The sequence below is a fragment of the Chelonoidis abingdonii genome, chromosome 3 (genome assembly GCF_003597395.2).
Source record: "Chelonoidis abingdonii isolate Lonesome George chromosome 3, CheloAbing_2.0, whole genome shotgun sequence".
NCBI lineage: Eukaryota > Metazoa > Chordata > Testudines > Testudinidae > Chelonoidis > Chelonoidis abingdonii.
Genome location: NC_133771.1, coordinates 67,848,549 through 67,876,541, shown reverse-complemented (window position 1 = coordinate 67,876,541; position 27,993 = coordinate 67,848,549). Strand labels below are relative to the sequence as shown.

At 42.4% G+C, this 27,993-nt stretch overlaps 1 protein-coding gene across 3 annotated transcripts in view; it reads left to right on the top strand.

The window, feature by feature from the left end:
* SNAP91 (synaptosome associated protein 91) overlaps positions 1–27,993 on the top strand; it is a 166,022-nt gene that overhangs the window by 48,749 nt on the left and 89,280 nt on the right. For all 3 annotated transcript variants that reach the window (XM_032806065.2, XM_075063822.1, XM_075063823.1), the window contains exons 4-9: positions 3,884–3,959; positions 12,758–12,860; positions 19,342–19,435; positions 22,044–22,155; positions 25,369–25,475; positions 27,110–27,151. In XM_032806065.2, coding sequence (XP_032661956.1) covers positions 3,884–3,959; positions 12,758–12,860; positions 19,342–19,435; positions 22,044–22,155; positions 25,369–25,475; positions 27,110–27,151 — 534 coding nt within the window. The remainder of the gene's footprint in view (positions 1–3,883; positions 3,960–12,757; positions 12,861–19,341; positions 19,436–22,043; positions 22,156–25,368; positions 25,476–27,109; positions 27,152–27,993) is intronic.

The window sequence follows — 27,993 nt, the reverse complement described above, 5'->3', positions numbered from 1 at the left end:
GCATGGACGGGCTGACTGTGGAGTTCTACCTCGTGTTCTGAGACATCCTCGGCCCAGATCTGGTCACCATCTGGGTCGAGTCTTTGCAGAGGGGGGTCCTCCCTCTCTCATGCAGGCAAGCCGTGCTCGCCTTATTGCCGAAGAGGGGAGACCTCCGCGACTTACAGAATTGGCGTCCTGTCTTGCTCCTCAGCACGGACTACAAAATCGTTGCGAAGGCCATCTCGATGCGGCTAGGGTCCGTGCTGGTGGATGTGGACCATCCTGACCAAACTTACACCGTCCCGGGCCACACGATCTCTGATAACTTGTATCTGGTCCAGGACCTTCTGGAATTAGGGTGTAGGGATGGTCTGTCATTTTGCCCTCTTGTCCCTGGATCAGGAGAAGGCGTTCAACAGGGTGGATCACGGGTATCTCCTGAGCACTCTGCGAGCGTTTGGCTTCAGACCCCGGTTTGTGGGTCTTCTCCAGGTGCTGTACACTTCTGCAGAGTGTCTGGTCGGGCTCAATTGGACCCTGACCGAGCTGGTCAGCTTCAGGCAGACAGTATGGCAGGGGTGCCCCCTCTCGGGCCAGCTGTACGCTCTAGCGATTGAGCCCTTCCTCTGTCTCCTCTGCAGGAAGTTGACGGGGCTGGTGCTTAGCGAGCTGGAGCTGCGGCTGGTCCAGTCAGCGTACGCTGACGATGTGCTCCTTGTGGTCCAGGACCCGGGCGACTTGGCGCAGTGGAGGCTTGCCAGGCTGTGTACTTGGTGGCCTCCTCCGCCTGGGTCAACTGGGTCAAGAGCTCTGGCTTGGTGGTCGGGGACGGGTGACAGGTGAGCTCCCTCCCACCCACGCTTCAGGCCATCCAGTGGAGCACGGGTCCACTGCTCTATCTCGGCGTTTACCTTTCTGCCACACATCCGTCTCTGCCGGAGAACTGGCACGGTTTGGAGGGCAGGGTGACGGAGCGGCTCCGGAAATGGACAGGACTACTCCAGTGCCTCTCCCTTGGAGGGAAGGCGCTGGTGTTTAATCAACTAGTCCTGTCCATGCTCTGGTACCAGCTCAACACCCTGGTCCCGGCCCCAGATTTCCTGGCCAACCTCTGGATGGTGATTCTGGAGTTCTTTTGGCCAGGAATGCACTGGGTCTCTGCAGGGGTCCTCCACCTGGCCCTGGAGGAGTCGGGGCAGGGCCTGACGTGCCTACACACTCAGGTCCATGTCTTCCACCTCCAAGCCCTGCAGAGGCTCATATGGTGCAGGTAGTCTGGCGTGGAACGTATAGGCGCAGGCCTTCCTCCGCCGCTTCCGAGGGCTCCGACACGACCGGCAGCTCTTTTTTTACCTCCATCCGAGAAGTCTTCCGCGAGACCTCTCCGGTCTGCCAGTCTTCTACCAAGACCTCCTCCGGACCTGGAAGCTCTTTTCAACGACCAGGTCCGTGGCGGCCACCATGGGGGTTGATCTCCTCACGGAGCCCCTGCTACACAATCCCCAGCTTCATGTGCAGGTGGCAGAGTCCCCCACGATGTGCCAGAGGCTGGTCTTGGCAGAAGTCACCAGGGTCAGATCTCCTGCTACGGACCGGCGAGATGGCTGATCCCTGACGCTCGCTCAGCGAATGGGCTCTCCAGCCCTCGACTCCGACGCATATGTGACGATTGTTTCTGGTGGACCCAACTGAGAGTGCCAATTCAGGACCAATTGCTTAAACAGGGCAGTTACAGCTCTAGGCTGGGGTTTTTCCACCTCTAAGGCAAACCAAACCAACCAGACAAAAAGGACCTCGTTTCACCCCACTGGCTAGCCACCAAGTCACACAAGCAATTTCCTTAGACACTCCAGTCTCCCAGTATCACCACCAGTGCCACCTGTCCTGGATGAGGTGTATATGAAAACCAACACCCCAGTAAAAGAAAAGGTTCTCTCGATCCCAAAGGACCAAGCCCCAGACCCAGGTCAATATACACATCAGAGCTTACCCACAAATCACGCTGTTGCCATCCTTTAGAATCTAAAATCTAAAGGTTTATTCATAAAAGGAAAAGATATAGATGAGAGCTAGAATTGGTTAAATGAATCAATTAATACAGTAATGCAAAGTTCTTAGTTCAGGCTTGTAGCAGTGATGGAGTAAACTGTAGGTTTAAATCCAGTCTCTGGAGAACATCCCCGGCTGGGATGGGTCATGAGTCCTTTGTGCAGAGCTTCAGCTTGTAGCAAAGTCCCTCCAGAGGTAAGAAGCAGGATTGAAGACAAAATGGAGATGAGGCATCCGCCTTATATAGGCCTTTCCAGGTGTAAGGACACTTTTCTCTGTTCTTACTGTGGAAAGTTACAGCAAAATGGAGTTTGCAGTCACATGGGCCAGTTTCTGCATACTCTGAGTCACAGGGCGTAACTGCCTTCTCTCGATGGGTCAGTTGTGTAGGTGATGGTCCTTAATGGGCCATCAAGCAGGCTAAACAGAGCTGACACCAACTTGTCTGGGATCATTCCCAGTAACACAGCACAAGTTTGAAATACAGACAGCATACAGCCAATATTCAAAACTTCAACTACAAAAATGATACAGACATACAGACAGCATAATCATAACCGGTAACCTGGTCTTAGACACCTTTTATATGACCCCCTTTACATAAGATCTGGTGCCACTGCAGAACCTTGGTTGCAACCCATGTTCTATATGGTCCCAGTTTATATCAATAACGTCACAGTGTACTTCAGGAGGTGAAGGTCGCTTTACAGCCCGCTGCTCGGGCCTACCTCGACCGGGTCCTGCGAGAGGGCACACCCCGCCCACCCTCCATCCCTGGCCCCATGGACATTTTTATCGGCCCCCCCCCGCCCTTTCACTGCGAGCCGGCTGCACGATCTGCTGTTGGTTCTGTTCCAGACTGCGCCACGGAAACATCTGTACGCGCTCGTGCTCCACAGTCTTCACTACCTCACCCTCGCGTCCCGCCCCGATACCAAATGGTAGGACCTCCTGCCACATCTCAAGGGTGAGAAGCCCTTGGGCCAACTTATACTCTGCCCTGGTCCTGAGGCCTGCCGGGGATGTCGGTTGGTGGCTCCTTCACGGGGCCGTGAGCATGGGCGTATACTTGGCGCGGTTCACCCCTGTCCCCAACACCTACCCTTTTTGTGGCGTGAAGGAGACCCTGGCGCACATTTATTTAGAGTGCGCCAGGTTGCAGTCCCTGTTCTGGCTCCTCTTGACTCTCTCCTTGCGTTTTTGGTTGCACTTTTCCCCTCGCCTATTTATCTATGCAATTCCCCATCCGTGGCCCCACAAAGTCACGGGATCTCCTTATCAACCTCCTCTTGGCTCTGGCCAAACTAGCCATCTACAAAACCAGGGAGAGGAGGTTGGCCGACGGGATTTCCTGCAACTGTGGGGCCTTTTTCTGTTTCTCCGTCCATTTGTGCATCTGGGTAGAGTTCCTCTGGGCGGCATCCACTGGCTCCCTTGACTCCTCAGAGGAGCAGTGGGCGCTGTTTGGAGTTCTCTGCTCAGTGTCCCCATCAGGTTCCCTTCGTTTAGCCCTGTGACCTCATTCCTGATATTGTTTTTTCATTAGTTGTCCCACGGAATTATTTGGTATCGCAGACCTGTGGCTCTTCCCCTTAGGCTGGGGGGAGGTCCTTTAGAAGTGGCGGGTGTTGCCTGCCCACCTCCTGGATACCAATAGGACCAGGCTCCTGTGGGTCTGTCAAACCATCTATATCCACTTGAGTCAGAGTGGCTCAGTCAGTTAGCAGGAGATGAGCTGAATCTTCCCTTTATATGTACATATGATCATCTCTAATTTCTACCTGTTTGCAAATCTGAACTGGAATGAAGAAGTAAGGGAGAAGAAATTGACTTTCATTTTTGTGTCTTGCAGAGATTTATTCAGTACTTGGCATCTAGAAACACGCTATTCAATCTCAGCAATTTTTTGGACAAAAGTGGATCACATGGTAAGAATGGATTCTTCTTTCTGTAGTAAACTTTAGCAATAAGATACTGCTAATATGTCTTAGGCCTTGCTAATCTATATTAGTAGAGACCCATTGAAAGTTATGATTTAGGGAGCATGTGAAGCCAAAATGGGGATAATCCATTCTAAAATGAAATCCATTTGACAAACTTACATTTTCTTTGCAGTTGCAACACTTTGTAAATGTAATGAAGCCATAAGGCTAAGAGAGGGGAGGGGAGGGGGAATAATTGAAGCTCCCATACCTTGTGATTCAAAACAGAACCTTTCAAATGGGAATAAGGCAGGGTATCTTATCCTATTAATTTATCTCTTTCTTTATTATGACTGGACGTAATGGAAGTTAGAGATGAAAGTGGCAACTGGCTTTTATATATATATAATAGCCTATTCTGAAAGATACAGATCATCTCCCACAGTATTCCACAAGAATTGATGGAGTCCTCCTCATTAGGAGCATTTAAGACTGAATGAGAAAAAACACATTAGGGAACAATTTCTCATTTACAGTACTTCCCAAGATGGATAAAATATCATCATCCATCCTGGGAAATACTGTAAATGAGAAATTGTTCCCTAATGTATTTCCCAGGATGGATGATGATATTTTATCCATCCTGGGAAGTACTGTAAATGAGAAATTGTTCCCTAACGTGTCTTTTCTCATTCAGTCTTAAATGCTCCTAATGAGGAGGACTCCATCACTTCTTGTGGAATACTGTGGGTAGATAGGCTATTGTGAAAGATACAGATTTTCATTTTTATTGCTACACACCAAGGAAGGTGGGCAAGAGGAAGTTGAAGAGGACAGACAGGGCTGGTGCAACCACTTAGACGATGTAGGTGGTCGCCTAGGGTGCTGGGATTTGGGGGGCACCATTTTCTTCGGCAGCAACTGCGGCGGCCGGACCTTCGGCCGCCCCTGTCACCACCGGCATTTAGGTGGAGGGAGCTGGGGCAGGGGAACCTGGGAAGGACCGCCTGCAGCAAGGGTGGGAGGGGGGCTGCACACAGGGGAACTCCCTGCCTTATCTCCTCCCTGAGCACGCCATGGCTGCTTCACTTCTCCCGCCTCCCAGGCTTGTGGCACCTAAGCTGATTGGCGCCGCAAGCCTGGGAGATGGGAGAAGTGAAGCAGCGATGGGATGCTCGTGGTCAGAGAAGGAGTGAGCTGGGGCAGGGGGGCGCCTCATGGCAGGGGCTGGGGAGCTGCCACAGGGGAGCACCTCAGGGCTGGGCTGGGGCTGGGGCTGGGGGACGCAAAGTGGAAGTTTCGCCTGGGGCACGAAACGTCCTTGCACCAGCCCTGAGGACAGAGGGACCAATCAGGTATGGGGGAGGGGATGGCAAGCTGGCTTGAGAAAGTGGTTGAACTGTAATTCTACATGGATTGCTGAACTTTGTAGTGGGGCTTGCTCAATGTGTTGCTATTTTTAAGCTAAAAGTTCTCTGTGGGTGGAATAAATTCCCTCTTTTAATAGCAGGAATTATGAAGAATTATATGAATGGCTTTAGGAGTGTGTACAGGAAACACAAATGCTGGAGTGGTTGCTAGCGTCAAAAAAGATGTTTCAGCTGTTATCAAAAGGACACCTCATGAAGAGAAAATTTTAGTGTTTTGCATTTTTGTTATAGATTGACACACAGGGCAAGGAATAAAACTAGAGAAGAACATATATTTAAATGGTTGAGCTCCATGTGTTTGAATTCCTGCTGATGCCTGGTTTGGAGTAATTCTGCTGTCTATGTTGACACATTCTGCCTCCTTCTCCTGACCCCTATTCTTGTCCTCCTTGCTTAGAAGTATCTTAAACTTTAACATTTATAAACTGTGTATTGTGGTAAATATACCATAATCATCCATCCTGGGAAGTACTGTGGTAATGATACCATAATCATAGAGTAATATATAAAGTTTGGGGAGCTGTCCAGGGAATACTGTGGTGATGGAAAGATCTTAAACCTGCTACTTCAAGATCACTAATGAAACTGGCAGTCGATATTTCATTGGAAGGTGAGGTAAATACTACTAAAGATGGAAATACAGGCAGAAAACAAATATTCACCTTGGAGAAAATCCAAAACCTAGATTCTGTACCTTAGAGGGAAATGTGGAAAGATTTATGGTGGTGAGGGATGCTAATTATACCTGATAAGCATGGAGATTTAGCAACAGAAGAAGGCCAGGGCAGTTTGGGGCTGTATAGACAGTGGTATCACAAGGGGAGGGGGGTCATTGATAGCACAGAGGTAAGCACCATAGAGGCTACTAGCTCTCAGTTCTTGTGCTCAGCTGGGGGCATCAGTTTCAGGGAAAGTCCAGCTCCTATATCTAGCCTTGGAGTACGGTATCCTAAGTCACTCTGTGGGGATGGTACATGGACAGCCTGGTCAGCACTAAGAACAGAGGCTGGAGCATGCTCAGCGAGGATAGATTCTTTAGTTGTTGAGCTGTAACTCTTAATCTACACTTTTCTCACCAAATGAAAATTAGAAAATCAAAACTGAGGAGCAACCAAAGCCCTCTCTTTGCCTGGCTGTCCTTTGCAAGCATGTCTCTGGATAGGCTTGAGGCACCACTTTTGTATATAGGATGAGCAGTCTGGAGTAACGATTCTTTGCATGCCCCTCCCCATTTTGCAACTGATGCTCTTGACAGTTTTATACAGTCTTCCATTTCCAGTCCTCTGACTTATACTAGCCTTGTTCTAATGTTAGACTGCCAGTTTTTACTTCAATCTAGTAGAGAAATATAATCTACCATATTAGAGTAGAACCCTATACTTCAAAGTGTTACAGTAGCGCAGTATCAAATACTTGCAAAATCCATCTCACTTAAGAGCAAACCTCTGCTGTTATGTGCTTCACCGATACGTACCAGTGAGACCTTTTGTACTGGCAGAGATCTGTCCAGAGTTGATGGCTGCCCACATGCCAGTGGAGGAGTCATATCTGTCTGTTTCTCTTTCTTTTTTTTTTTTTTTTTTTTTTCCTGGTCCCACAGTGCCATGTCTTCACTGGGCCAGACTATAGACTTCTTTGGGACTTGTGATCAGTAGGTAAATTCTGTGTCTCAAAATAGTTTCTTTGAATCCATCCTTTCTTTAAACAAACACAATGAACAGAGAGAAGGGGTTACAACAACAACAAAGCCTATTTGCATTAGGGTTGCCAACCTTCCCAGTTTCGCTGGAAGTCTCCCAGAATCAGGCTCAACCTCCTGTAGGCTATGGGAGCCAAACTGGGAGATTTTAGGCTGCCAAATGTCCAGCAGTCTCCTGCCTGCCCTGGCCCCACACTGCTCCACTCCCGGAAGCGACCGGCATGTCCCTGAGCACCGACTCCACAGCTCCCACTGGCCAGGAACCGCAGCCTATGGGAGCGATACCTGCAGGCAGGGGCAGTGTGTGGAGCCCCCTGTCCCCTACTCCTGCCCCCAGGGGCCGCAGGGATGTGCTGCTTCTAGGAGCAGCATGCGGAGCGGGCAGTGCCCGGAGCCCCTTGTCCCTGCTTACCTCGGGTGGCTCCCAGTCAGCGGCACAGCAGGACTAAGGCAGGCTCTGCCCCTGCAGAGCCATTGGCCACAGTTCCCAGCCAATAGGAGCTGTAGAGTCAGCACTCGGGTTGTGGGCAGCACAGAGACACACCTCTGCCCCCTGCTTCCCTCCCCTGCCCCCAGGCAGCAAGGATGTGCCAGCCACTTCTGGGAGCTTGCAGGGCTAGGGCAGGCAGGGGACTTAGCCCCACTGCACCGCGGACAGAGAGCTGCCTGAGGTAAGTGCTGCCTGGCTGGAGCCAGGACCCTCTCCCACACCCCAATCTGTTGCTCCAGCCCTGAGCCCTCTCCTGGAGCCTGAACTCTGCACCCCAACTGCTGTCCCAGGCTCAGCCGAGAGACCCCTCCCACACTCCAAGCCCCCAGCCTATAGCCTGTATCCCCCCCACACCCCAAATCCTTGCCCCAGCCTGGTGAGGGTGGGGGGAGAGAAAACAACAGAGGGGGGGACCTTAGAAAAAGGGTGGGGCCTCAGGAGGTGTAAGGCATGGCAGTGGTATTTGGGTTTGTGTGATCAGACAGTTGGCAATCCTAATTTGCATGTTTTACCTAACTGCTTAGGTAGATCTAACTTACCTCCACATCCAAGAGTGAAGGGGCAGCATATCTTGAGTAGTCATTGACTCCTTCAGACCCCCTCTCAGGCTCTTTCATTTCTCCACCTGAAATGTCCCTGAGGCCTCAAAGCTGGGACCTTCCATCTCCGACCAGAGTCTTGATGCACACTGGTGGAAGTAGGCCTCAAAGAAATTGATACTTGTTTTAAGTATTAGTGACTGAGTTAATCCATTGTTTGCCTTCCAGCTGGGCGGCAAAATCATATCAGACTGAGGTAATCCTCTGCCCCTATGTAGCAGACAGCATGACAGTAATAGAGGTGCACACCATCTAGAGAATACCTATCTCCCACATTCTTAACAGTAATTTATATTAAGCCAGTTCTTTAGAAGAAATCAAACTTTTATGAATATAGGCTTGAAGTTGGCATTATTATGTACAGTAGGCCCTGGGCACAAGATTTGGACCAAAGAGAGTAGCATTGGCCCAGGGACTACAGTAGACTCCCAAGTTTCTCCCCTCCAAGCTGGAACTAGATCTGCAGGAGGCCCAGCCTAAAGAGTTAAAAGGACAAAGTCCAAAGTGTAGACGTCTACCCAGTGCAGAGGATGTTCTCCTGCCAGAGGAGAACAGGAAAACCCAGAGAAAAGGCCTAGACAACAGAATAACTGAGCATAATGTTAGAATTTTTTCCTCCATTGTTACTGTTTTAATGTTACTCCTTTTAATTGAACTATCCTACACACGCAGTCTTTTCTCATCTCTGCCATATTGAGAGTAAAGACCCTTCCTTTTTATTTTGAATTCTGCATGTGAGAATTTGTACTTGGGTATGAACACAGAGTTCATACGCAGGTGATTTTTAGTTGGCATGCACACAGTGCTTGATTTTGGGGAGGGGGTGATGTGGTTTCCACAGCTGTAAAAACTAACATTTCTGTGTACCACGGCTCAGACTCATGGCCAGGACACAGGGCTGACTCTAGGTTTCTTGCTGCCTCAAGCAAAAAAAAAAAAATGCTGCTCCTGGAATTTGTGCCGCCCCAAGCACGTGCTTGCTTTGCTGGTGCCTAAAGCCGGTCCTGCCAGAACATGACAAAAATACTTCTGGATGTTTTTGCTGAAAACTTTGCTATTTAATTTTATGGCACCTGCTTCTAGTTGCTGGTAGAGGTGGTGGTTGCAGCAGAATTCAAAGAATCAAACATGGCGTGCATGTGAGGGAAGAGTGATGCAAGTTCTTGAAGGTGGATATCTTTCTTCTACATGAACAATTTAGTGGATACAAATGCTCCCTTGAATGTTCTTAATTTGAAAATGGTAGTAGTGTCAGGAGAAATATTCAGTATCCAGTGCAGAAATTCAGAAAGGGAAGAGTATGGGTTGGTTAGAATGGCAAGAGGTATCTTAGTTGCTAGCTGGATTTGTTCCTCCACTGTCACTTGCAGTCAATAAATTGCAGTCAGCAGAAATTGTTAGAGTGGCATTGTCATCAGCCCTGATTTATGGTCGTAATAACCAGGAAGCAAGCATGAATATTTCTTCACAACATGTAAATTATCTTATGGAGTAGACAATCTGAATCTGTGGTAATCTCTTCAGACCAAAAACTATAAATGGATTACAGTACCATAAATTTTCCTTCTTTTTGCAAACACAGTATATATTTGAAGCTCCATTGGAAGTTGGAGCAATTGCATGTAACATGATCCATTACCCTGGGGTTACTAAGACAGCTGGGATCACTTGAGTTCCTTCTTGACATAGGTTTTGCTGTAAGGCAGCATGAACTAACACCACCTTTTAAAGCCATGTAATAGTTCTCCCAATACACAAGGACCTTCAGAAGGAGCAGATTATCACCTGGTATCAACCTTCCTTTCCTAACTAATTGAAAAGTAATTGCTTTTTGCAAAATTCTCAGTCTTGAACTACATCTGTCCAACCAGTGAAGTTTCAGGCCAACATATGAAATAAACATACTAAGTTCACCGATGGATGACCTACTCTTGCCCATTGACTGAATGGGGTAGACATAGTATTAGGCATGTGGCAATTTTCCAAAAAGGACCATATATTTGGAGTTTAATGTATCCATCCTACACATACCGACATCACATAATTTGGAAGCTTATTTTATATACGTTTAGTTGAGGTATGATGTGGAGCTGTTAAGTACTGCCATAAGCCTGCAGGCTAGGTAAAACAGTGGTACCCAAAATGTCACTTTTTGCAAGTTCCAGAAACACTGTAATATGGCTGACTAATTTTTACTGTTTATATTATTTCAACACCTTAATGTTAATATTGGTCTAAGCTACCAAGACAGTGTATTTAAAATATTGTTTGTTGGCTTTGCATGGGAAAGCCTCCCCCTCCCCCAAAATGGAGCTGTTTAGTATGGGGGAAAAAATGGTGGTTCCTCACTAGTACTGCAAAAACTGAACTAGGAAGAGTCCCAGGAAGGGGTGTTCATTCCAAATGGAATTGTACCACTTAATGCTGATGGAAATATCATTCATGAAAGAGATAATAGAAATATGTCCTCCAGAGACAGACTATTGATATTGGGATATTTTGGGGGAGACAAAACATTGCTAGACTTTCTTGTTGATTCTGATGTATATGCAGCTTGTACTGCAGATCAGATACTTGCTGGTAAGCAATTCAGCCATTCTCTACATGGCTTGATTCTAGCATTTGAGACCCTGAGTGATCTGAAACTTTTTTTTATTCATTGTTAAATGATCTGAGCAGGGAGGAAATACTCCAGCATTTTGTCAAATGTTGGCTGACACTCGGAATGTGTTTCAGTTCTTGAAACCTGTCTATTAAAGAGCTCAATGATGCTGTAACTCTGCGTATGCTACTATTGGAGGAATTTCAGGGAGGGTGGTCATGGTATGCCTTGTCTCCGATGTTCAATTTTAGAATCATTTTCTCAAAGTCATACTTTTAAATGTCCAAATAGAATAAGATGGTTATTGAAAACTTCAGTTACACACACAACATGCCATGCTTCAATATTTCTTTACTACAAACTGGGCCTACTATGTAAGGTAAATATCAGTCTACATTCTTGACATCCCTGAAGAAGTACAGTGCCTTTGAATGTGTGGAATTTTATATGCATCAGGTTCCTGGATCTTTCAATGGAATTTGGAGTGACATGGGAACAACTGTCAAAGGCTCAAAGGGTGGAGTGGGACTGTAGGACTGACCAGAAATAAACTAGCCTTTGTCAGGTTTACTCTCTCATAACACAGCTTGAATATGAAAAAGCTATAAGAACAAGAAGTAGTGAGGATAGAGTCAACAAACAAGTCCTTGCCGCTAAACTGAAGAGGTATGAAGAGCATGTTACAGCTTTTACTAACCATGTCATCAGTAATATTGCAAACACATTTGACCCCAAATCACATTTAGAGGTTCCTATCAATGTTATTTACTGGACAGCATGTAACATCGGATGTACAAGAGTTTCTACTCAAAATAGCAGATTCCGTAGAACAACAAATAGAGCATTTTGTGAGTGGTGCACTTGATCCTGATGGGACTCATAGTTTCTTCATTCCAGTCAAGAAGTCTGGCATCAATACCTTGATGACGTAACCAAGAAGACAAATTAAGTCTGGCAAGGAAGGGACAATCATAGCAGTCCAGAAACTGTTTTCTGAAGAGCCTGTCATTGGTGAGATATGGATGATTTTTTCAATGGTAACTATTCTTAAGCACAGGTCCTATTGGGTACTGTCTCTCCTTCTCATTGTTCCATCAGCATAGAACAGACAAAGCTGAATAGGACATCAGCTGGAAGCTCAAGCTGAAAGAATCCATGAGCTAAGAGCATTCAACAAAGAAACCGCAGTATATATCAGAGGTGCCATGGCTGGAGACAAATTCCACACATTTGATGAATAAAGGCAGGTCCTAAGAAGATATGACAAAACTAATTCTGTAATCAAAGTGTGACAGCTATGACTACAGTAAATGAGATCTGCAGAAAGACAGCAGGACAGGATATGATGTCTGATGGAAGAAATACAAGATGATTGCTGTGCCTCCATGGAAAACTTGTAAACATGTAATCCAACAAGCATCTCATAGAGGAGTTTTACAAGTGACTATGGTTCAAAATGTCCATATGTGCAGGAGCACATCCAGTAAAGACATTTTCTTACTAGAGGCTTTTCCAGTGGTGACTGGTCAAAAACTACTGACAGTTGCTAATGGTTTTAAATTATGATCACAAGACCAAGTAACATAAAAGCAGTAAATTTACATGATTTGGAACTTTTATTTTTATATAATATAAAAAGTGTGTGTGTATTTTATATAAAATAGTAAATAGAGCTGACTTCTACATCTAGTCTGGCTTGTGCTGTTGCTTAGCTAGTGGGCAGTGATTTTTGTACGAAGAACAGGTTTTGTTTTAGTTTTACCTTTATTTGATGGGGTTCAATGACATTTTCAAAACTGAGAATTCTTCCTATGTTTGAAGTGTCACTTTTTCATATGTAAGGCTATGTCTAGTCTCAGATTTTGCACAGAATATAAATGGTAATCTTAAAATGCAATATGCTGTTCAGTTTTAGCAAATGGGTAAGTATCTTTATAAACAATTACACCAGTTTAACAAAATATGGAACTTTGTTTTATTGCAGGATATGATATGTCTACCTTCATAAGGCGTTACAGTAGATACTTGAATGAAAAAGCATTCTCCTACAGACAAATGGCATTTGATTTTGCAAGAGTGAAGAAAGGGTAAGCTGTTTGTTTACATATTTAAACTTAATTATGATGGGACTTGAGTGAAACCTGACTTCAGTCGCTAAAATAAATAAATTATCTAATGCTTTAATGAAAGGGCCTGATTTAAGTACTAGTTGAACAGAAAATGAAAGATGCAACTAAATCTAAATATTAAAAAATAATTCAATTTGTCAAGTATGGTAGTCCATAATCCCTCAGTGCAATCTTTAATAATATCTCGAGCTGAGATGTGTGAAAACCCCTCAGTACTAATTGGCAGAGGTCACACCATACTGTAACCCTTATCAGGCCTGACACGCTCACTGCCCCCAACACAGTTGTCATGATATGTATCTAAAGATATATGTAAACTGGTGATGTCTGCTCAGGAATGTTATTTTGTGTATGTGTGGGTTGGGTATCAGTAGTTATGTATGCTGGGCACATGATCTTGACATGTGGTTGGGAGGTGCTGAATGGATCCAATCTTCCTTGCCCAAAGGAATGTGGTATTGTCTGGCTGGATTACATACAGAGATCAGTGAAAGTACACTTACCTATAAGGTAAATAAAACAATCCAAGCTAACAAGCTGCAGCTTAGTGAGCATACTGGGGGACAGAGTCTGCATCCCCAGGAAGTTATCCTGGCTCTTTAGACAGAGATAATGGACACTGGAAAAGATAAGGGGAACAAAGACGTTCTAGTTATCCGTCACTTAAGCGACAAATGGAAACGCACCCTCTGAGCCTGAGAAAGTTGGATTCCCCGGCCTAGCACGCTAGAGATGCTGGTAACTTGATTTGAGAACTGCTTAAGCAAAGATTGTAACTTGCTAAAATTAAGTTTTAATCACTAGAAAGTGTATTTTTTTGTTTTTGTAATCATACCTTGTAACTATTTTTTTAGTATCGCTGAAATCGCTATTCTTTGTTGATGATAAACTTATTCTTAGCTTTGATATAAATCATATCCATGCTGTTCTAATGAAGTATCGAGTGAGTCCTCAGCTAACCTAACAGGCTTGTGTGTACATTGTCTTTTGGGAGGTAGTGAACTGAATCTGCATGTCCAGTCTCTCTGTGAACACTACAGAGACATGTGTCTGGGAACTCAGGTATTGGGAGGTCACAGATTTTATTTTTTAAAACCTGCAAAGCAGGGTAAAGACCAGCAGAGTGTCAAAGAGTTTGCTGGTGAGGCAGACTGACTGGCGTGGTAGGAAGCTGACATACCCTCCTTCCTCAGCAGGAGAGGTTTACTGTAGATGAGACTGTAACATGGTGGCTTACAGTTCTGGATGTCCTGAGCCGTGTGTCCCAATAAGTCAGAATGACGAAAGTGAGTAGAAAATCTGTATACAAGAGCTTTCAGTGCAGTGCTTATTTTGTTTTCTTTAAAAGTGCTATTACATATTTTTCTGCAGGCATATTGCATGTAGAAACTGGAGAGAGTGCTGTTGCTCTTAGTCCTGATGCTGTTATATTTGGAAGGCTGTACCCCATTCTTGTAGAAGATTATAGTAAAACAGGTCAAGCACCACAAGAACTGGAAGACTAGACAGAGTGAAGAAGCTAAATTTTATACTTAATTTTTTTTTTTAACGGAAGGACCGATGGGAAATACTGTCATAGTTCCATTGCAGATGATGGCTATGGGAGATAGCAGCGCCCTAAAAGAAATACTTTTATGATTTAAAAATGTTCTCAAAACTAAAAGCAAATGAGCAGTAGAAACAATTACTAAGAAAGAGGTTGTTAGACCAGCTTGATGAGAATTTGGTGAGAATAATGTAGTAATTTAGTTTTTCAAAACATATGGGATCAGATCAAATGAGCCAGCTGGCCTTTTCAGGCCCTACTAAATGTTAGAATTGTATTGTGGTAACTGGCATTTTACCATGTAGACTGCTTTAAGTCTTTCTTGTTTTTTCTTAATAGTACTTTCTTGAGTCACTTGAACAAAATATTTTAACCAAGAAAAAGGTTTTACCCTTTAAACGCTTTTTGGAAAAAAAAAACTTTATTTTTAGTTTTAGTTTGTAGGCTATCTCTACTCAAGCTATCCCCTCTAAAAAAAAAAAAAAAAAAAAAAAAAAATCTGCAAAAGAACGGGCCTTGCAGCTTATCTGGCTCTGGACGAAGGACAGAAGTAAATTCTGGAGCTGAGGCTGTCCACTGAGTGCCCTCTCTTCCCCACTCCATCTGTTAACATAGGATGTTCCTGCTAACACTCTCTAGCTGATCTTAACTGCTGAGTTGGAAAACCTAACAAGATGGCAGAGGTATCCAGGACCCAAACTAGAGGGCTTGCTAGATCAAACACAACATTTTGAACTTCTCTCAAACCAACTGGAACTAGCAAGTTTGGTAACAAACTGGCAAGTGTACACTGATGTGCCCCCAAAATACCCACAGTTGTGAGGTGCCTCTTCACTGCCTTCCTGTAGCATCAAGGAGTCTCATTTGTGCTTGCTATAGATCAGTTCCCTGAAACCAACAGCCTCTGGCAGCACAAACACTATTTTTCAGACCTTCCCTTCTCTGTATAGGTAGCAATAGGTACATACCAACCTGAGTCCTTGGAACATTCCCTTGCCCCTTTTCCCCTAGATACACTCAGAATTACCAGGTCTCATATTCCCAAAGGAACAGTACACACCAGCTTGTAAGATTCAGCTCGGGACCATCAGTTTCCTTAACATCACAGTGCTTAATATATTTATAGTGAAAGCAGTAATAAACTTATTAGAAGTAGTAGTTAGTGAGACTATTCGAAACAAATGGTTACATAGAAAGCATGGTCATAACATGCTTTTTACGGACTAAACTTAACTAAATGTTTTCTCTCACTCAGTCTTCTGCTGCATTTTTAACTATGGCTGTTTAAGACCCTGCTTTCATGAATGCAGATATGCTGTCCGTTTACTTCCTAGGTGCAGGATACCAGGGTATCTTTGCCTTCTAGAATTACTCCTAAAGTTCATTGTCTTTACTCATAGACAGAATAGCCCACCATGGCTTTTTTTTTTTTCCTCGTGTGCTTTCCTGTTGGTTTCACATCTCGACATTTGACTGCATGTGTAAATAGACATCCATTGCGTTAGCATACAATGTTTAATTTACATCGCAACAGAGAGAGACAGACATTTCTTACCCCCTGTCTGGAGAAACTGGTCTGCAGCGTGTTACCTTTTGGTGACCTGCTTTTATCTTTTATATGCTAAAGAACATAATTTTCTGGTACACACACATAACTCCTTGCATGGTGCATAAACATATATTTCACAATGATATTGATGACCAGTGTGACATCAGCTTTCATTTGAGACCTCACATAACGTTCTTGGGTGAACCAGAATATACATACCCGAATCGGAAAATTTCTGTAACCTGACTGCACACCCTTCCCAGTTTGGCATTAAGAAGATCTTAAGTCATAAACCTCCCTTCAAGTTAGACTAAATATTTCATAGTTGTAATTTCATGTGGCTTTCCATCAGCATGCAAACATTACGTTTTAATATTCTATAAAACTGAGATGAAACTTGTAGGCAGTGGGTTTGCACAGATGTTGCTGATCTGCTAACTTAGCCCATGGAATCATTACAGGGCTTATTACAGCTCAAGAATGCTTTGACTACTTCACTGTGTAAGTGAAGGAATCTTTGAGTTGCTAGCGCCTCAAAAAACAAACCCACCATACTTTCGGTCACTGTTTTATGTGTTTAACTTTGGGTGATTAGCGTAGTTTTCCTCCTGTGTTCAGTGCATGGAGCATCAGTAGTCTTGATGGTTTGCTGTTGGCATTAATTTCTCAGCCACCTCATTCAGTGGTCTGATCTTGCATTGAAATGTTGTGTACTCCTAAGTTTATTGACTTCAGTGCCTTCTCAGCACATGGCTATTAGGTTTTGGTCTCCTCTAGAGTTGACTGAAGACACATTCAGAGGGGAAGATCCACTATCAGGCAAGGGTGAATTGGAATACATCTATTCTGTGGATATTCCCTAACCTGTCCAGAAAATAGAGCATCTCTGGTTTCCTGATGTCTCCGAATAACTTCTGTAAGCCTGATTCTCATCCCAGAACTTGAAAAGCATTCACCTGAAAATGGGTGCTTCGCCCAGCATCTGACATGCTGCGTATACCTCACCAATGTCTTAGATTTATGGCTCCAAACACTCCAAGGCTGTAACATCTATATGTACTTGCTGAGGTGCCTTCATTTCTATGAGCTCCTATGCCTTGTTTTACCTTCTTCATATCTGTTCTGACTCGCCTAGTAATGGTTTATAATTCCTGTTTCACATTATGAAGGTGCTGCTATACTCTGATACTGCTATAGCATAAGTTATGACTGGATGATTTATATCCTCTTACCTGGGAAATGAATACTTCAGGGAACGTTTTCTTTATGGTTTTATATACTTGCTCTGTTCCTTGGGGGGCCTGGGATCTTATGTCCTGGAGACACCCTGTAGGAATCTTACAGGCTTGCTTCAGTAGCTGCTCGGAAACCAGTTGGGATGATCCCTGGTATAAGAGTTTCTCTCTTCTCAAGCAAGGAGGTGATCTTCAACCCTCGCCCCCCCAATCAGTCTTTATTTATGGGATTGAAATCCCTATGAAGTGACAGGAATATGAACATGGAAATCTTCTGGAAGTTAGTCATCTTATTAACATAACATGAATTTAGTAACCTTAAATGAATTTCTACTTACTCTTTCCACTTTCAGAATTCTCATGCCCAATAAATTGTCATATAAGAGCGTGCCATTAAATTTGTGAATAAGCTAGTAATGCACAAGAACCACACAGGTTATTCTCTAGGCTACATTTAGTAGTCTTGGGGCCTATTTTAAGACTTTTTTTGAAACTCCTTTATGACTAATCTAGCTGGTTAAAGTCCAATTTGCATTTCAGAGATCCCTTTCAAGGTATAACATTATCTCATACTATGTTATATCTAACTATAGAGACGCCAGACACCTTGCTTGTTTGCAGCTGAAGGGGATGATTGGATTACGTGTATCAGATCATCAGCCCAGACCTCTATTATTATTTAAGGGTAATATACAGGTCCCTGAACCAGACCTCAAAACCCTCCTGTCAATTAATCATAAAGACTTCAGTCTTGATGCCAGTGGACCTTAGTGTCTCAAAAACAAGACCACTAGTCTTTCTAAGGCTGCAAAAGTGATCCATGGTTTGAGGAAGATATACTGTATTTATGGTCAGCCATCTTTGGAGGAGGGTGTGTGTTCAGTTTGTTAGTCACCAGAAGCATAGAATGGGTTTCTGTAGGTATTAGAAATTCATAGAAATAAACAGAGCAATACAGGCAGAAAGACAGACAGGAAGTACCTACTGGGTACTGGAATTGTTTTTTATCCGCTGTGGATGGAATAGGTTAGATAAACTCTCATCCACTCAACTTCGTTTGTTTGTACAAAATATTTTCTTCTTCACGACTACTTGACTCTGCTTGTTTATCAGTACTTCCCTCTGATGTGAATACAGTCTTCCTGACCATATATTTAAAAGGTCAGTTTTTGTGTAGGTCTTTGTTCCTCCCTAACAGCAGAATCTGTACGTTTATGGAGGTTCACTTCAAAGTTCTTAGTCTGCACAAGTAGAAATCTGTTCAACATGTTGTCTTTCGAGAACAGTTCTACTCCTGTAATTCTGATTCTCTGAAGGTACTGTTTGATGGAATTCCTGTTTTGTGTACCCATCTTCCCTCAGAGCTGTTGAAGATAACTTTTTTTTCAAGTGACTGTTTCCTTGGGCACTCAAAATGTAGAAAGCAAAGAACTTTGTTTTTATCAAGAAAGTGAAACTGAATTTTCTCTATGGGATTGCTGAGGCTCTAGAAATTGGTCTCACTATCAGACTGAACTAGTGTTGTCTCAAAGGGTCAAATCTTTGAGAACTATTTGTAGTACCATAGTGCCAAGCAACAGGATCCTATTGTGGTAGGCACTGTCCAAGCCAAGAGAATTCCAGTCTTTATGCCAGGGTGTGACTACCAAAAGGTAGGAATGATGGAATCGATTCAAAAGATACTTGAAGATGAGCAGAATTACAGATGGCTAATTGCCCTTGTGGTTTCTATAGTGGGAGAACATTTAAGAACAACACTGTACCTTTGTGTCTGACACGATATGCTGCACTGTATTTTTCCATGACTATCTGTCACTTTTTTTTTTTTTTTTTTTTTAGTAGTAATAGACTACAAATTAGGTGCTTAGCAAACAATGGAACCTATGAAATAAGTGGACCTCTCCAGCACTTACCAAGATTTAACTTCAGTTTTACATCTTTACATGATTCACTGAAATAGGTGACCTAGATGGCAACTAAAACATATTTGAGATGCTGTGTTGTGTTTTGAAACTTTCTAAACCACTACACTATGTACGTCAGGCCTTGTAGTTAATGAGTAACTGATCTTTAATCAAACTTGTCAACTTCTGTTCTTCTGTCTTGCAGCGCTGAAGGTGTAATGAGAACAATGGTCCCAGAAAAGCTATTGAAAAGCATGCCAATATTACAAGAACAAATTGATGCACTTCTTGAATTTGATGTATGTATTCAGAATTTTAAATTGAAAACAAAAGTATAAACATTACTTCATACATATTTTTTAAAAGCTACCTAAATGTGTTGCTTTACCATAGTAGCAGCTGAGATTAATGGGACTTAACACTTTGGTGTAATAGGGCACAACATACTTTCCTCCAATTTGTTGCATTTCAAGGGGTGGGTGAAGTACAGTGTTCCTTTTGAATGTTTTTCTGTTTTCAGAGTAAATGTAGGTTTTATGGATAATGCAAAGTAGATAGTAGTTGAAAGGATAATGAAAGTGGGCTGTGGACAGGGGAATAAGGAGCAGACAAGATGAGGCAGGAGAAGAGAGTGGTAGTGGAAGAATTAATGCCCAAGTTTCTTTTTTGTTTTGTTTTTAAACTTGAGCTTGGGAAATTTTGTTTTCCATATAAAGGACAGGACATAAGGGCAAAAAATGGGAAGGAGAGTGAGTGAGAGCAGGAAGAGAGAGGTGAAAGAATAAGAGGAAAACACTGCTGCAAATCTCAGTTAAGACCATGGTGGAGCAAACATAAATCATAAGGTTTTTGTCTGTTTATTTTTTTTAAATCAGACAGAGGCTTCGTAAAACTAAACTGGAAACTTGTGCTATTGTAACTTCAGATTTAAAACTTAATTAACTAAATTATAAATGCTAGCTATTTTTACATGCTACTGCTAGTAGGGTTTAGGGTGACCAGACAGCAAGTGTGAAAAATCGGGACGGGGTGGTGGGTAACAGGCACCTATAAGAATGGCCGTACTTGGTCAGACCAAAGGTCCATCCAGCCCAGTATCTTGTCTACCAACGGTGGCCAATACCAGGTGCCCCAGAGGAAGTGAACCTAACAGGTGGTGATCAAGTGATCTCTCTCCTGTCATCCATCTTCACCCTCTGACAAACAGAGGCTAGGAACACCATATAAGACAGCCTATAAAATTGGGACATCTGGTCAACCGAGTAGGGTTTCTTAAGCAGGTAGATAAGTTCACTCACAGAATAGTCCCATTGGCTTCAGAGTGACTGCTTGCACACTTAGTTAGGCATGTGTATAAGTGTTGGCAGCATCAGTGGCTAAAAGGTTTTTATTGAAAACTTTTCTTAGGGGCATGAAATCTTCGTCACTTAAAAATTGTTTCCATGTTAACATTGAAAAGTTGATTCAAACTTTCAGTGCATTGACGCAGTATTGTGAACTCCTTGTATGCAAAGTTTTCAAAAGTGGAAATCTAAAATTAAGCCCCTAAACTCCTTGGGTACCTAAATCACTTAGGTGTCCATGTCCACACTGGAGTTGAAGGTGTAATTTCCAGCTCAAGTAGACATACCAGTGCTAGTTTTGCTCAACCTAATGTGCTCAGAATAGCAGCATGCCAGAGCTGCAGTGATGGTGGGATGGGCCAGCTGCCTGTGAGGTTTTAGTGCACTAGCTTAATCAAAGCTAGCTCAGGTACATCTACCTAAACTGGAAATTACACCTACAGCTTCAATGTAGACATGCACTTTGAAGCCAGTGAGACTTCTGCTTTTAAGTGATGGACTATTTGCCAGGTCAAAGCACTTCACTTTTGACTTGTGGAAATGCATTATATAGGAAGGGCATTGGTTACAAACATTGTATAATATGGGCTATTTATTGAACTTTGTGCCCTTCTCACAAGAAGGGTGTTAATGAGACTCTGTACTGGTCTCTCTCTCACCATAGATGAGTATTTTACATATGAAACTCTTTAGAATAAACTTATGAAAAATCTGACATTCTATTAAAACTAGGAAATTAAAGAAATAAGCAAAAAATAGACTTTAGTATCTTAATATGATATAAAATAATGAAATCAACTCTTAAAAATGGAAGCAGTTCTTCATTTAAACATTTTTTGGGTTTTTTTTATCCACTCTGACACTGGTGGGGAGGACAGGAAGGGGAGAAAGGGAACGATAAAAGGAAGGAGGGGGAAGGAACTCTGCAGTTCTTTCTGACTGGAGGCAGCAATGGATGGGAATATGTAGCACTTCCCTATTAAGAGCAGCAGTGATAGAGAAAGTGGAGCAGGGGAGAAGATGGTGGTGGCTGCTGCTGTTTCTCGACCTAAATGTACCAGGGTTATTACTGTAGCAATAACTCAAGCTTGTATATTTTATTAATACATTAGCTCCCTTGGTCAATTTAAAAACTTCATGATTCTCAAGATTATTACAATATCAAATATTTTGTCTGATGCATACCGGTAACAGAATATGGAAAAATCAAGTGTGATCCTTGAAAAAACTGGCACTTTCTGTCCATGTGATGCCTGAACAAATAATCAGTTGGATTTTTCATTCATAATATAGATTTTCCAGATCAACATTGTAGGGATCTTCCACAGGATTAAGTGATAGCAACATGTGCCACTTGAGCACCAAACAATGGAACAGAACTGACCTCTTTCCCTTCGCCTGAATAAAATTTGAGTTAGTAGTGTATCCTCAGAATTCAAATATATTTAAATCAATATAATTGAATAATATATTAACTTAATATGTATCTGCTGCTGAAAGCCAAAATGTTAAGCATTTTATAGCTCAATTAAATGTATCTGAATGGAGTTTTATTTGTGTGTAGGTTCATCCAAACGAATTGACAAATGGCGTCATAAATGCTGCATTTATGCTTCTCTTTAAAGATCTCATCAAGCTTTTTGCATGTTACAATGATGGAGTTATTAACTTACTAGGTAAGTAGGCTGAGATTTTATTGTAAGTAGTAGACTTAAGTAGAAATTCAGTTTCTCTGAGGCAACTTTAAATACTCTTGCCAAATAAAGATGTGATGTGACTTTTTTGTTTTTTTTGTTTTTTTTTTCTTAATCTGACATGCAGGTTTTCTATAGCAATTACTCAGCTAGACAGGCTATAAGAGTCGTATAGCAACGGCATTTGAAAATATAACTTCAAGAAACAGAAAAAAATAGAATTCTTGCGAACACTTATTTTAATATAAAAAATTGACACTCTTGACACTAGTATTTTTTACAAGAAATACCCTTTTTGTCTTGCCCATTTATTATTTGATGATAAACACCTTGCCTTCTAAAATACCGAGAAAATAGAGTAAGTACTGGAATCTTAAATAAGGAGACTTGAGGTGGGGCTGGGATATGTTAATCTTCAGCCCTTGCGTCTGACGAAGTGGATATTCACCCACAAAAGCTCATGCTCCAAAACGTCTGTTAGTCTATAAGGTGCCACAGGATTCTTTGCTGCTTCAGTCCTGATTATTTTAGCCTTTACGTATTAGTATAGAACTTTATAAATCATATACGCCTGACTATTACTATACAAAATTATGATACTGACTTTTAATGTGAGTCAGCTAGTATTTGGCAAGGTGTCTGGGTATTGTAGCTGCTTGAATCTCATAAATGCATACTGAGGCTTTCAGTCTCTTATCAGTTAAAAATAAATCCTTCTCCTAAAAGGTAGGATTGACATTCAGAGACATTCTTATCAACAGGACAGCCACATGTGACAGGGTGCAGCCTCTACACTCAACCAGTGTGTTGCTTTCTCTTCTGGATTAACAGTCTGTAAGGCTGAATTTGTAGTTCTGACCCCTTGCTGACTTCTTCCTTGGCCTTATTGCTTTAACTGCCAAGGCTGGTGATACTTGGTTTCAGTTATATCATGTGATGGAGGCAAGTTCACCAAGAACTTGGAAGGTTCATGTATGGTGACAGTTAGTAACTGTCCATTTGGGATGAGTTTCAACTACTGAACTGGACAGAGTCTCTAGTTTCCTTTTTATTACTTTCAAGTCACCCATTTTCTCAGCATAGGCAACTCAAAGCTGATAAAATATTGATTTTTTTTTTTTTTTTTTTTTTTAAAACAGAGCTAATATTTTATACACCATCATGATGAACTAAAATGCTTCCTATCTTGTTTTTCCCCCCACTTCTTGGTTCTTATGGAGTTTGCTTTAAAACTGTAAACAAATGCGAAGAGCCTCTAACTTGGAAATGACATGTCTGTCTGAAAACTGTACCTACTGTTGCTTAGAACAGTAACTGCCAGTGTGTGGCTGGCCCCTTTAAAGGGAGATAGGTCTTGGCCCACCTGTAACAAAACTGATATGACTCCCCAGGTTGGTGAGAATGAAGTAAGTCATGTGACTAAACCAGGCTGAAGTGGTGTAGAAAAAGGAAGCCTGTGGACTGCAGAGTGATGCTGCAGGAAAGGAGAGTCTGCTGCCATGGTGCCTGAGGAAGAGAGACTCTAGGCTGGAAGCCCAGGTAGTTGTGGCTGAGTACGAAGCTCTGGCTAGAAGTTCTGTTTTATTGCTAGGGAGAAGACAAAGAAGGCAGGTCAGGCCTTGTATCTTCTTCAGCTGCTTTGAGAGCAGGAACAGACTGTACCTCAGGGAGAAAAGGCTGTGCCCAGTTTAAGGCTGCTGTGGGAGATTTTCTGTTAATTTTGAACATTGTGTAAATGAAATCAGACCCCAAGAAGGGTGACTGATGTGGGAGCTCATGAAAGCCTTTTGTGTTTGGAGTTCATTGTGGAACCTGAAAGAGGGGAAACTGAGGCAGGGTGTCTCAGAACTATGCCAGCCACAAGGGGATGATAAGGAGGCAGATGGCACACTTGCAGCTGCAAGCTAGCCAGGGAACATTCTCTTCAATTCATGAATTTTGTGTAGCTAGGGTTTTTGTTTGTCGGAAGTTGCCCTTCCTGTTGCATGCAATAATATGGCCTAATAGACTGCATTGGGGTAGAGGGGGTTTGTGTGCATGATGTTCTCCAGGCCCTGCCAGAGGGTGCTTACCAGTAGTAGTTTCTTCTGTTTGGTTGAGATCAAGCTGCTCCTTAGTAGGACTCCCATGTGGAGTTGAGACAAACTTTACTTCCCCAAACCTCTCCTTGGGACTAGGAAGTAGTGGGAGTCGTGTGTGCGTGCGTCCTCTGGCATGTGCTCCTTTGCTGACTAGGGAAGAGTTGAGAAGTTGGACCTTACCTACTGTTGCTGCTTCTGAGGGTTGCAGAAGTGAAGAAGTTGATAGCTGTTTGTGGAAGAACTAATTATTTGGGCTAAAGGCTTGAGTGTTTTTTTTGTTTAAGGTGGTGCTTAAAATCTTGCAATGTCTTTGATTCGATAAAACGTCCCTCTTTGAGGAATAAATTGTGCTTATGAAGTGTTTGTTCTTGTATTCTATTTCATAAACCTTCATGGGTTTTTCATGATGCCTCTTTGAGTGTTCAGGGTTGAGAAATCTGCATCGACACTTTTTTTTTTTTTTTTTTTGGAATGGTTGTGAATTTGAAAAATGGGCATAAGATAGTGTCTCCAAGTCCAAACTGAGAACAACAGTTTGAGTTCTGAGTTCTATTGTGCAATATAGTATGCTTAAACGGGAAGGAAGAAGGGAGAAAAAGCTCCTTGAACTTTGAATAATTTCAGCTTATTTTAAATTAGTGATAGGTACACAAGTGTACTCACTGTTTTTGTTTAAATATTTCTGAAACTGGCTTTCTGAAAACTTAAAAACCTGCTCACAGATCATAGTAAAATTTTTTTCACAATGAAAATTATGACAAGTTTGACTTTTAGCTGCTGGTCATGTAACTTGTACTAATGACTAGAAGAGCTACTCAATTAGTTTCACAAATATGTAGAGGGAAATGAAATTTTAACCATGTTCACCAATTAAACTTTAATTGTGTCATGTAGTCATAACTTAAGATAATGTTGCATTTTAGCTAATGGAGGAGGAGGGAAAGAGGCCTCAATAGGACCAATCAATACACCACTTAGCAATTAAATTCTTGAAGTATCATTTTTCTGTAAGTAGGATTGCAGGTGAGTGCAGATCTACCATAAATGTAGTTCCAGTGACTGACATACTGCTGAAGAGAAAATGGTTGTTCACTTTTTTATATTTTTCTTCCAGAGAAATTTTTTGAAATGAAAAAGGGACAGTGTAAAGATGCTCTTGAAATTTACAAACGATTTCTGACTAGAATGACTAGAGTATCTGAATTTCTTAAAGTTGCAGAGGTAAGTAACCTCAAATATCTGCTGAAGGATAAGCTGTATTTTCTCCATATCAGACTAAAAAGCACATGTATCAAAATATAACTTTCTATTTTCAGATATTTTGACATGCTGTGTACTATCTATAGCTCAAGCAGTGCTGATTAAATCCAGGTTGTAAAGTTCTTGGTCCCTATGGGCATCTGTAGTGAGTCGAAGCACAAGATACCAAAACTAACCATAGCTTGTTGCATTTTACTCATGATTAGAACCACCACCTGTGCCAATGGACAGTCCCTGACTTAAATGTAACCTTGAAGAGGGTGGCAATTTTGAGGACTAGAAGTGATCTTCATGAAGATCTACCTTCAGGTGTCACACTGACAACTAGATTTGACACTCTTATACAACATTCTTAGCTCAAGTAGAATCTGCAGCAAGTGTGCCCATTCATAATATCCTCCTGCTACATGGACATTGCTCAGATTTATAATCTTCCTTTCTTTTTGATGGGTAGACGAAGCAGATCACATTCTAAAATCAAGCAAGTGGCTTTGGAGTTGAAAACTCTAAATCGGAGTTCAAGTCTTAAGGCAGTGAGCTGAGACTTAAAAAACTGGGACAGGAAAAATAGAAGCTCAGGGCCACAGCACAACTGGACTAAGGATGTTCGCAAAGATTGATATTTTAACACAGGAGTCTCAAACACGTGGCTCGCGGGCCACATGCAGCCCACGGGGTTATTTGCTGCAGCCTGCCAAGCTCCCCTCATCCGCCACCCCATCCTCTCCCCCGCCCCCCAGCACACTGTGTCTCTGCTCCTCTGCCTACCTCCAGGCACTTCCCATTGTTTGGTGATGCTTAGCACTTTCCAGAAGGGAGGGAGAGGGGGGAGGAGCAGGGAGCAGTGCACTCAGGGGAGGAGGCAGAGAAGAGGCAGGGCAGGGATTTGGGGAAGGGGTTGGAATAGGGGTGGGGCAGGGAAGGGGTGGGAAGAGGCAGGGCGGGGACTGATGGAAGGGATGGAGTGGGGACAGGGCAGGAGTGGGTGGGTTTGTACCTTTATATGAAAAGGTGTCAGTGATGCAGCCCTCAGGCCACTGTACTAGTCCTCATGTGGTCCTTGTGGTGATTTGAGTTTGAAATCCCTGTTTTAACATTTGTTTTAGTTTTCCAAAGAGCTGAAAGGGACATAAACAAAAGGAACCCAGATTGAAGGATGAAGAGGTGCAGCTCCTGCAGGAGTTTTTGCTGACTGAGAGGGGATTAACTGGAAGTTTCAGAAAGAGTTCTGAGTCCTGGATAATGCTTTCTTGAGCTCACTACTGCTGCCTTTTCAGACAGAAAAGTTCTACTTGTATGTGCTAGGGAGTGTAAGACCTGAGTGAGGATTGAGTTTTGTGGGGTTCTCTCTAAATTTTTTTTTGCTCCCTAGAAGTGAGCATTGCAGCATTTTCAAGGTGTTTGGAAGGGTGAGGGAGTGGCTTGTGGGAGAAAATCGGTACATAAGTTACCGACTTTATAACTTAATGATATTGAGATGTAATGCATAAGAAGTTAGCTGAAGAGACAATGTGACTGTTTTAATCAATTTGAATACTTGCTGCAGTTGTAGCATACGACTGGTTTCACAATAAAATTGTTTTTTAAATCCACAGCAAGTTGGAATTGACAAAGGAGACATTCCTGATCTCACACAAGTAAGTTTCAGTTTTTGTATAAACTGATTCAATAAGGAAAGACACAGTAAGCTAAAACTGTATGAGGAAGAGTCAGATAATTGGCATGTGCCCTGATAGGTATATTTCTTGAAATCCTTCTCAAATGCAAAAGGTGGGAAATTGCAAATCGTCAACCATTTTTGGCAGATTGAGCTCTGCTGGTCATTTAATCCCAGAAGACCAGTTTCATTTTTCTGACTATATTGTTTTACAGTTTGTAACTAGATAATGAAAAGACTGCATATCTGTTTTCCCTTGTAGAAGTGCAGATTTATCCCACAAGGAGTGAGAGTATTGCATTTGAAAAATGGACAAAGGTGTCATAGCACTGAATTTGTGCTTTGACCTGCTTCATAATTTCACCTCTGCCAGAGTGTCATGGTCTGTAGATATAAAGAAGTTGACATAATATGACCAAATAAGAGCATCTTAAACTTTAAAACGTGGTAAAGGGATAAAACTAGAAGCAGAATTTTATTCCTTGATACTCAAACCTGGATCAAACTCCTTACTTACAGCAACTACAAATATCAATATGGCATTCCTGCCTTTAACCAGAACTATAACAATATTTGTTAATTGTTTGCCTTAATGCACAGTAGCATGAAAATTTTTGTTAATGAATGCCGAACAGCGTACTCAGATCAAATTATAACTTCTTGCATATCTCAATGCCTGCAAAATGGCACAAACTAAAAGCTCTTAATCAAACTGGAGAGCAACTATATAAACATCTAATGAATTTTTAATAAAATATGTTCACTGCTTATAAATATAGAATACAAGTGTCTGAATATTTGGTTCCCTACAATATTCCATAA